The sequence below is a fragment of the Eutrema salsugineum genome, unplaced genomic scaffold (assembly GCF_000478725.1).
Source record: "Eutrema salsugineum unplaced genomic scaffold, Eutsalg1_0 scaffold_2, whole genome shotgun sequence".
NCBI classification, from domain to species: domain Eukaryota; kingdom Viridiplantae; phylum Streptophyta; class Magnoliopsida; order Brassicales; family Brassicaceae; genus Eutrema; species Eutrema salsugineum.
This window is the reverse complement of record NW_006256829.1, coordinates 13,947,528-13,958,937: the sequence shown is the minus strand read 5'-3', so window position 1 is coordinate 13,958,937 and position 11,410 is coordinate 13,947,528. Positions and strand designations below refer to the sequence as shown.

Here is an 11,410-nt window from a genome sequence, read left to right as displayed (position 1 = left end):
ATATTAATAAAATACATATACCTCAAAACTTTAAATCTCTCGCTCTAGCCCCATCAAAGCGTCTCTCCCTATCATTCTTTCTCTCTCCCTCTCCCTCTTTAATATTTCTCTCTCACTATCGTCCTTCCGGTCTTGTCCTAGATTGTATATAACATAGGATTTGTACAACGACATTTAAAGTAAAAAGTGTTTCGTATATTAAAAAATATGAACACAAAAAGACCAATTAACATATATTTAATATCACGTACCTGAAAGATTTAAGTCTCTCTCCCCTTTCTCTTTCTCTCTATTTCTCTCACACACTCTCTTTCTCTCTCCATCTACATGTCCTTAAAAGCATCTACATTTCCCTGAAAGCATAAACTCAATTTCTCTCTTTCCCTCTTTCTCCTAATTCATAATCTCTTACCTTTCTTATTCTTCAACATTTTCGTCTTGTCATAATTTTTCGGGGGAGGGGTTTTTTTCATTTTTTGGCTTGGGCTTCTTCGTCTTTTCCGTCTTTTTATCATTAACTTCAATCTTTTTGTTCCTTATCTTTTCTTTCTTCTTCTTTATCGTGTTCAACTTCTATTTCATTTTCCTCTTCAGATTTGTCTTCTTCTTCTTCCTCTTCTGTTTTGTTCAACTCTTCTTCTTACCCTTAATCTTATGATTTAGTTCTTCCTTATATTTTCCTTATTATTTTTCTGGTTTTTATTCGTCTTCTTGTTCATTCTCCAATTTTATGTCCTTTGTCTTTTTTTTCTGCCCCAAACTCTTCAACTTCTTCTTCCTCATATTTTCCTTCTTCTTCTTCATCGTCTTTGACTTGTACTTTTTTTTCTTCTTTCTCTTATATATCTTTTGATTTTCTTATTCCTCACCATTTTCTTTCATTTTCATCATCGTCTTTGATTTTTTTTTCATCGTCTTTGTATTCTCTCAATTATTCTTCTTCTTCTTTTTTGATTTGTATTAGCTTTCTTTATTTTCTACTTCTTTCCAAAGTTCCTTATCATTAATATGTTGTAGGTAATTTTCTCTCTCATAAGCGTGGGCATGATGGTATCAGTGCATTGGTAAACAACCACTTTGGTAGACTTCAAATTTTTTGTCAACCATATTAATCAGATATCAAAAACACATAATGAACAAACTAACAGTGATTAAATATTGATCAATTACATGTTCTTGAAGGCTTTAAATCTCTCTCAAATAGTGATACATGCTGATCAATTTCGTGATCCTGAAGGCTTTAACTCTGGCAAGCACGGGCGCAAAACTATTGTATCAGAGTGTAGATAAACAATCCATTTCCTAGCTTTTGTCACTTTGTTTTCTTGGTTCTTTTCTTTTTCAAGAGCGTGGTCGCGGAACCATGGTATCAGTACGTAGGTAAACAATCCTTTTGGTAGCTTGGATACTTCTAGCTTTCTTAAGGTCTCTCTAATTACTTCCAATATGTCTCCTACATCAAAGACAATATTGTTCGCCTCTCTCTTCTCTTTTGGATCTGTCTTGTAATTTGCTTCTGGTCTCGCTAGTACCAGCCTCAAAAACAACAGGTTCATAACTCAATCTGTAATGATTGCATCAAGAATTATAGCTTAAGCTGTAAATTGACCTTTGATAGCACTAATCAAACTATGTAGATCGGAGTTCAGACACTGAAGAGATAAAGAGATTGCGCTCTGTTTTATCTTCTTATCTCATACTTGAAAGCTTTTGTTTTTGTACAATTGGATTCTATCAAATGGCTAAGATCATGGTGACACTAACGATTACCCTTGCAGAGTTTGTTTTCTTCAAAAAAGAACCCATTTTTTCCACAAAGGTCTTGCTAGTTTATTGTGAGATTTCACCTGGTCAATTAAGAACTCTCATGACATGTTTTTTTGTTCTAACCCTGCTTTAGAGTTTGTTCTTTCACAGGTTGTGGCATTAGCAATAGTATCCCTAGGTGTGGCCATTGCGAGAGTAACCGATCTCGAAATCAATTTTTGGTGCATTGTTTGCTCTTGCTTTGGTTGTACAAGTGCCATCAATCAACTCCTCTGGTATAATCTTCAGCAATAATCTAATTGGACTGCCATAGCCTAAGAATTTCTCTCTCTCTTTCCTTTGCCTGAGGCTTAATCAATATAAGACTCTTAAGATAATACACTTTTACTGAATGAAGATTGATGTGGAACATGAAAGTTTGTATAAAGAGGTATTGGCTCATGCATGTGGAACATGAAAGTTTGTATAAAGAAGCGTTGGCTCCATGCCTTGGCTTGACCTGCAAAACCTTTCACCTGCAATACGATGATTAAACCCGGAAAACAACACGATGAATTAGACAAACTCCACGAACCTAAATAATTACCTTTCTTTTTACTCATTTAATCAACTCAAAGACCCACACCAATTGTAAAACATGTTAGTTCGAATAAATTTCGAGCGAAATAAAAAAATACAAGAAATCATCAATACAGAGAGGTGAAACGAATCATTATAAAATATACAAATCAGAAACAAAATATACGAACTGGGTACATAACAAAAGGAATTTATGTAGTAATTACGTTTTTTTTTTAAAAAAAACTAAACAAAAGAACCCCAACATGTCTAAATACACATTAGATCGTTTGTTTATGAGCCACACCTGGCGAGATACAAAACGTCAACATGACAAAGTGGTGTATCGATCAAACAAACGAAACAATAAATGAAGCTGACGAAACAAAATATATGAATTGGGATCAAAAGAACTTTAGAAACTAACATGTGCCGTTCTAAAAAAAACAAAAGAGCATGACGTTTTTAGACACTATAGATCGTCCAAACAACGTGACACAAAAACGTCCACACGATGAAATAATGTATCAAGCATAAACAAAACAAAACGTACGAAAACAATCATATGCAAAATATTTATAGAATAATTAATTGATGAACAAACAAAAAGGGGTAAAAGCGCTAGACCTAAAAAAATATGTTATATCTAACAAAATAAAGATCTATATATATATATATAAAGTAGAGTGTTTCAAAGTTAGTACTTTGCGAGATCGTGACACGTGTCAAGATAAACGATTAGATTTTGGCACATGTTTAATAAATTTTCAATTAGATTCCGATATGTAATATTAACAATAAATGGAAAAAATTTTAATCGGTTTCTAATCCTTAAAAGTATAGTTATCAAATATATACAGAAAATAGAAAATACAATTACAACAAAAGCCAAAGTTAATAAGAAAAAACTATGACCTATTTCTAATCTTAATAATAAAAAGTAATGCTATTAAATAAAAATAAAAATAGAAAACTTAAATTTTATTTTAAAATATAAAGTTAATAAGAAAATGAAATAATTTTTTTTTATTGTCTGAAATCTTTTTGATTATATTAGAAGAATTATTACAGGAACAATTTTCCAACTGATAATCTATCCGCTCCACTTGAATCCACGTAGGCTGGGACCACAACGAACGGTTCTTCTAGCACCACACTGAAATTTTTTTATAAACTTGTCTTCATTCATAACCTGCAGAAATCGCATCTTCCGGGAATTGAAACCCAGACTTTTGGTGTGAAAGCATTACTGAACCTTTAGTCGACCACTGGAAGGGGCTTCCACAAATAAATTTATTTTTGTTTTCATATTTAGATGAATAAGATTAAACAATGAATTACTAATTTTAAAAAACAAAAAAAAAATCTAATTTTCCATTTCTATATAAAAGAGATTTTTAGTTATTGTTTTTTTTCACCGGCTATAAAATAATAAACTATAAACCTCTATATATGGGTCCTTATCTACACATTAGGTTTTTAGTTAACACCAACTTGGGAAAGATTTTCGAAATCGCTGGCCCATAGCAGATCATTCGGGCTTATGCGACCTATTTAGAGCGAATAAATCCATGTCACAGGTATTAACATGTAACGTAGGATTAATGATCGACCAATGAGAACTAATTAAAACACCATATAATATTTTTTTATTAATGACATGTAGAACAATCATTATGAAAACGACACCTAAGATTTTTGACCTCGCAAATAATAGTATAGAGATGAGCGCTAAAAAGGACATCTCGTCATTTAAATTGGCTAAACACGTTATGCAGTTTCAAGAACAGGAACCAAAATGGAGCACGGTTTTTTTTTTTTGCCTTACTGATTCTTACGTCTCCATTCGACGATGGCTGCATAAAGAGTGTGATTAGGCAAAAGGTTCATATTTTGTAACGGCAAATCAGTCACCGGCGAAGTCCGGTGATTCTCCATCCACTCTTCTATGGATCGCCGGTCATAAGTGTACCCATCAGCCGCAACGCATGGCTCCTTCATCACATCCTTCAAACATACCATAACAACAACATTATTCTCTAAACCTAACCTGACTTCTCTCGCAAGCAAACAGATAAAGTAACGAACAAGTTATTGTTTACCTTAAGTAATGGGCAGATGAAATGGCTTGGAGGTTGCTTGGCCGAATCAGAAAGCGAGTTTCTTGCTTTATCAGCTACTTTCTTCAAGATCTCCAACGTTGGAAGAATCTGATTCTCCAGATCAGGCCTGTCTTTAGCACGGAGCTCTGTACAGTATAGTGCTAAAGCTGCTAATTGCCTAGTTTCTTCGATTGGCCAATCACCTGCTTTCTTATCAAGAATCTGTATTAACTCCTCGTCGTCGTTGTTCTCCATAGCTATTTCGACTGTATACGTCAATGCTATTGCCGGCTGAGCGGTAAGAAGCTGCAGAATGATCATACCAAAAGCATAGACGTCTGATTTGGGAGATAACATTCCGGTTCGTTGATATTCAGGATCGATATAGCATAACGTTCCAACGGGGCTTGTTTGTTTGTACATTGTGAATTTGGTTGATAATGGGTCGACTTGGATCATAGTGGAGAGACCTACGTCTCCTACTTTGCTGACAAAGTTGTGATCAAGTAAGATGTTAGCCGGTTTAAGATCACGGTGGATGATTGGTGTTGGTTTTGATTTGTGGAGGAAGACTAGAGCTGATGCGACTTCCCAAGCGATTCTGAACCGGACGAACCATGGTATTGGTTGGCTATTGTTGACTTGGAACAGTCTATCTTCCAAGCTACCGTTTTCCATGTACTCGTAGACTAGAGCACCGTGCTCAGGGCATGCTCCTAGAAGAAGAACTAAGTGTGGGTGCCTGATCTTGCTCAGGATTTCGAGCTAAGAGAGAGCAAGAAATGTCAATAAAAGAAAACTTTCAAACAAGAAAAACTTTTGGGTTTTGTGTACCTCTTGATCGAATTGCTTGGATAGGTTACTTTCAGCTGAATGCAGAACTTTGACAGCAGCGATTGTGTGGTGCAGATTGCATTTGAAAACAGCACCGTAAGCTCCTATTCCAATCTTTAGATCTTCAGAGAAAGATGAAGTTGCAGTAGTGATTTCTTCCCAAGTGAACTCTTGGTATTGCAACTTAGGAGCCACAAGGGAACTTTCTTTAAGCTTCTCCTTCTCTTTGGCTTCACGGGTTGATTTCATCTCTGCTTCTCTTCTTTGTGCAGCTTCTTTCTCTGCCGCCCTTCTCTTCTGCTCAAATTTCTGTGTTTCCTTTTCTGCTAACCCCTTTGTTTCTTGCTCCTTTAGCGTTAGCTCTTCAAACTTAAGCTCATTTAGCTGAAACCATAAAGGATGCAGATTCGTTAGATAAAAAAACCAATAGCTAAGAAGCTTCACCAAATACAAAGGTATCCAGTTTTACTAGATATTATTTAAGCAGACCTTGCGAGAAGCATCCAAGGTTTCTACTTGAGCAGCTGCATACATTTCTTGAGCATGTCTAAGTTCATCTCTCAACTTTGTAATCTCTTCGAGCGTGTCCTGCAACCAATGAAAAACACTTCTCATTTCTAATGCTTTTCGATTTCAACACAAGAGGTTTTAAGAACAATCTTATCATAAACTTAACTTACCTGGTCGTCTGTGAGATAATCATCACCTTGATGAGTAACATTCCCGTATTCAACGTTCCCAGACAAAGAACTCATACCGTCTTTTCTCTCATCAAAATCTCTAAACCGTGGATTCCAAGAAACGTTACGTGATGTCTCAGGGCTACTTCTCTTGCTAACTTCCTCTGCAGCATCTGAAGACATACTTCTAGTGTCATCTGAGTCAACAGAACTACTTTCCATACGAACAGAAACCCCTCTTACTATTGTCGGGAGATGTTGCAATCTCTTACTTGACTGAGCAAGAGATTTGGATTTGAGTGCATTCGACATTGCATCTAAAAAATATACAAAAGAAAAATTAGACTCATGAATCATACATACACATCAGTTTCTACTTAAAGAAGCTGCAAACCTGACATAGGTCCTGAACCAGAAGAACAGCTAGAGGAATCAGTTCTCTCACTGCCAGACTCTCTTATATTTTCATTCATCTCCGCATCTGAAGTTGATCTGTCTTTTGAAAGAATATAGACTCCTTTTGAGACAACATAGACTGTGCAAAGGTTTGACACATAGGCTGATATCTTTGCGGTAATATCCTGATTCCTGGAATTGTGTCAACACATATATGTTCATGGAGAGAACTCTGTGCAATCAGATAATCAAGTCAACAAAAATAATGTTTTCAAGCCGTACCCGTACAAGCCAACATGAGATGAGCGTCCAATGACAAGCCTGTTGATCAAATGCTGATTAACCTCTCTTGTTATTGCCACTGCAACACTATTTGATTCGAGCACTTGAAGTTGCACTGGAACCTTTGTTAAGAAAGATTCAAAACGAGTTTCATTAATCTTTAGCTATAAGATATATTACAAAGTAAGACCAAGAAAATAAAGAAAAAATAAAGAAACCTTTTTCCGCTCACACATCTTCCTGAATGGTTTAAGAAGAGTTTCTTTCGTCTCCTCCATCACTTGTCGTCTATAAGTAGCTGCCACATCCTCTGGTGCCTCGGAGATAGAGACTATGTTTCCAGCTTAGGAAGGTAACATAAACCGAGTATCAAGCTCTTAAGTAGTTAACATAAAGTCTCAGGTAGAGAAGAAATCTTTTGGAACTTACTAGGTGTAGGAAGAGACATAATCTTTGGATGGATGTGAATCAGCTTGAAAACAACATTTTTGTCAGAGCCAAACTTCTTGAGAGCCCACCTAACTACATTCTTGCTTTTGTTGCTTCCACTAATAGCTACCGCAATGGTCACCGATTGAGAAGTAGACACAAGATCTGAGACGGTCCTCACAGGAAGCTGGTCAAGCACTGGCTTGTGGTCCGTAGATGTTTTTCTGAAAAAATAATCCATTTATTCTGATTTCTGATAAATGTATGCTACTTGGAGCCTCTCAAAATGTCAGGGCCAGCTCTGCAACGGTTCTACTCGTAGCCTATCTTTCCTCCAAGAAATTGAGATACTAGCAATCTGTGTATCAAAACAATTTTGGAGATAAGTCATGCACAATATCACAATTGAAATCAAGATCCTTGAGCCAAACCAAAACTAGATAACCGATGAAGAGTAGACAAATTGATTCATAAAGAATGTAAGCATTGGACAAGATCTTGATTCCAACAAGAGAGTGCATCGATCAAGAGATGCTTTAAGCTCTCAAAAGTCAAAATCTAGACATTATAAGGCCACATTACAAAGTCAATCTAGATAGACAGAGGAATTTTGCAAGTCTATATATTATCAACTCTGAATCATTTTCCGAATACAGGTTTTATGAAATTTTGAGCCAATAAATTTTGAACTTTATCATCACAAAAGCGTGGAAACATGAAACTCATCAAGCCACGCATGATCAAAATATCTGATAACAAATGAAAATCACGAAATCTGACCAACCTGATAAATAAAAGATGTAACTTTAAGCTCAAACCTAAAGAGATGAATTATGGCAGAAGAAGAAAGCTTTCTTTCTCTCTCTCTCAATTTGACATTCTTGAAGCCGAATAAGAGAATGGAATCTTCTATTCTCACAAAGAGCAGCCACGTTCGTGCTCCTCATTTCAGAGACAATCTAATAACCACAGAAGAATCTTATGGAGTTTCTTAAATTATTATCACTATAAAATAAGGTAACTTCCTCATGACTCATGATTATCGTTGAGAGATCACTCTTTTTATTTACTACTCTCTTTCTCACGCACGAATTTTCCTTCGTTATCAGAGTAACAGAGAAAAGGGTCTTGAATTAGTCATCAAATTATATATTAATTTTTTTATCCTCACATGGATTTTATATCTTTTAATAACTTTTCTTTATTTATTTATTTTGAAAAATTATGCTTCCTCAAACAATCTTTTTTTTTGTTTTGTCGAATCCTCGACAATTTGCTAGCAAGTGTCTTTTTAGATTTGGAAAATGTCAGTTTGGAAACCTTTTTTTTTTGTGGTGCGAATAGCTGGAAACACCTTTTCAGAAAGATGAATAGAATCGTACAAACTAAGAATATAGACATCTTGTATGATGTATCATAGCATCTTGTTTCCTTTATATAATATAACCATTTTTTACTATTTGCTAGTGAGAAAATTTATTAAAAACAGTATGAACTATTCGTGTTCTGATCCGTTATGCATATATTGTATGATGTATCATATCATCTTGTCTCATGTTAATTACTTTAAAATGTGAGTGATATGTAAATCCACATACAAGAGACAGATGAGACTCATGCTCATGCATGTGTTTCTACTAATACATTACTTACACAAAAAATGTTATTGTTTTAAGTAGATTTTATGTACACCAAAAATATATGCACCGTCAAAGTCCAAAAAAAAAAGATAAACACACAATATTTTGGAGGAGTTGCATGCTTTGGCAACAATAAATATATAGACCTTTCATAGTTGGGTATGCCAATGATCATGCCGTTTATAAAACCGGTACTGATCAAGCTTAACGAATATATGTGAAAAATATAATTGAGTTTATATACAAACTACAAAAATTATAAAATAGTTATAGCTAATATCGTTAATGTTGATGATAAAAAATTGAAAACAATAGCACAATACATTTGGAAACATCTAGTATAAAAAATCAGTCATCTAAAATATTTTCACAAATTTTGAATGTAGATAGCAAAAATATGAAAATCTGTTGATTGAAATAAATAAAAGAGAAATCTCATCTTTAAGTAAAAACAAAGAATATATTAGTTATATTTTACTATATAGTATCTTACTTATAAATATATATATATATATGTAATTATAAATTTATAAGTTTGTTGGGGTTATATATTTATATGAGATTTTAAAAAAAATATTATCTTATTATCTTATCAAATTAATATATTTTACACTGATCTAATTCAGAACCAAAAAAAATTATGAATTTATCAGGTATTAATTTATAGAGATTTAATTATAATTGAATTACAAAAAATTCTGCGCTATTTTATTAAGTAATAAAAACTGCAGAAATTTTAAATCTAAGCAACTTATTTATAACAAACGCTAATACTTTGAACTAACTGCACAAGGTCTTGCTTGCCTGCCAAGAAATTTTATCCATGCATCTTCAAACTGATTTTCTTTGAACAATCTGCGTTTCTATAGAGATATTTGCGAGTATCCAAAATACTTGTTAGGTATATTTTTTTCCTTTTTGGGATTGTAGAAGAAAATTGTAATGGTATATTTCACGTAAACAAATTTATATTCAAATGTGAATCGACTTTATATATCAATAAATACAACATCATTGAATTGTGTGTGCATGTGAATTTCTCTTCAGTTTTACTTTCTTCGAACAAACACACTTTTGTAGGCATGTGGACAGGCACATCACATGTTATGATTCATCTCAAAACCAAACATCTATTGATTTGTTCTCCGTCGAGGTTAAACTGCATCGAAATTTAAGTAAAATCCTACAAAAATTTGACTCTAATACCAATTGATAGAGTCAGACGTACAACCATATCATTTCTATATATAATTATTTGAGTTGTGATTTGTTTGCACTTAATTGCTCCCATGATCTATCTTGTCCTCACGTCTTTTAATTAATTTGGTTTCTAATATTATGCGTATAAATATGTCAATGTGAATGTGTAGTCTATTTTTTTTTCTTTAACACAACTCATATGTTTATATATTAAGAAAGTGTAAAGTGATCATTTGTTTAATGAAGTGTAAAGTGATCATTTGTTTAATGTAAACCAAAACATATTCTATGTGAAGAAATTAATTGGCCTCTTAAAATGTCCATATGTTGTCAGACTTGTCAGACTTGAATGTATGTCGACATATTAGCCAATAATCAGATACTTCAAATTGACTTTTATCTCCTTTTTTTTTTGTCAACAAATTGACTTTTATCTATGTACTTAATAATCAGATACCGCTCAATCGTCAATGTTAAATAGACAAAAAAATACCTTGATTCTTGTATTCACAACTTGGTGTTATGAACTTTAAAATTATTAGTTTTGTTATGACATAATTTTCTTAAATGATGATAAACAAACATTAATAAGAGCATTCTAAAGATTACCTTGAGCTCCTCAGACTCACCGTATTCATCGTAATTATCATGTCAAACCGTCTAAATCGGTCAGAAATCATCAAAAAAATTCTAAGAAAAACAACAATGTTTTCTTGTAGTGGCTGCAAAACTCGAGACTTTGAACCTGTTTAGTCAAATTCTATTTTTTTTAACGCTCCTTACGTAATCTTTTTCAATTTTACTCACTTGTTTAATCCATTTGCATACTTATGTGGATGATTAAATGCGAAAATAAGCATGTTTGTAGTAGATTAGGTTATTCTTAGGAAAACTCGATATGCAAGACTATGATATTTACTTGCCATGTTCATTATTATCCTTTTCTATTTCCACTCTCATATAGGATTTTCCTTGGGGTCACATTCATATATGCATGTCATTATACCTCAGGACCAGATGCGGACAGAGGTATAAGACCACGTACGCAAGACTTGAGCTGATAAATGGTGAGCCTTAAAGATCTCTCCGTCCAAGTTCCACACCAGATTGTATAAGAACATGTTCCAGAGTAACTCCAAAGTGTTCTCGTTCTCTCAAGTGTCTGTATCTAAAGATGACAATGGAAGAAACAAAGAAGAAGACAAGGCATAAATCACCCATAAGTACTTGGGACGTGTGAACAATCTTTGATGAGTATGAGATGTAAGAAATCTGTTGATATGCCTTGAATCTTGATGCATAGAAGTTTTCTGGAGGATTGAAGTTAAGGTGGAGATTTGTTGGTATGCCTTGAATCCTGAAGTGTAGAAGCTTCGTGGTATTGATGCGTGCAAGCTGCACGATCAATCATACAGGCTGCAGGATCCAGCATACAGCCTGCGTGATCAAGTATGCATGTTACTTGCAGCATGTTACGTTTACATGTTGCGTCTTGAGGTTGTGTGTGTATGTTTACACACTG

At 34.0% G+C, this 11,410-nt stretch overlaps 1 protein-coding gene across 1 annotated transcript; it reads right to left on the bottom strand.

Annotated features, from left to right (window-relative positions):
• Nucleotides 1-4,149: 4,149 nt before the first annotated feature.
• Nucleotides 4,150-7,289, bottom strand: LOC18018332 (putative U-box domain-containing protein 53). The gene is made up of 9 exons (XM_006401931.1): nt 7,049-7,289; nt 6,838-6,962; nt 6,620-6,741; nt 6,336-6,529; nt 5,942-6,258; nt 5,751-5,849; nt 5,262-5,645; nt 4,428-5,192; nt 4,150-4,332 (listed from the first exon to the last, which is right to left on the bottom strand). Exons 1-9 carry the CDS (start codon nt 7,287-7,289, stop codon nt 4,150-4,152), a joined length of 2,430 nt encoding a protein of 809 aa, XP_006401994.1.
• Nucleotides 7,290-11,410: the final 4,121 nt, after the last annotated feature.

Excerpts from the sequence above, each read along its gene's own strand:
- LOC18018332 (XM_006401931.1), bottom strand. The coding sequence starts at position 7,289 with ATGGATTATTTTTTCAGAAAAACATCTACGGACCACAAGCCAGTGCTT. Across the intron at positions 6,963-7,048 it reads TATGTCTCTTCCTACACCTA|CTGGAAACATAGTCTCTATC; the intron begins GTAAGTTCCAAA and ends TACCTTCCTAAG. Across the intron at positions 6,742-6,837 it reads AGATGTGTGAGCGGAAAAAG|GTTCCAGTGCAACTTCAAGT; the intron begins GTTTCTTTATTT and ends TTCTTAACAAAG.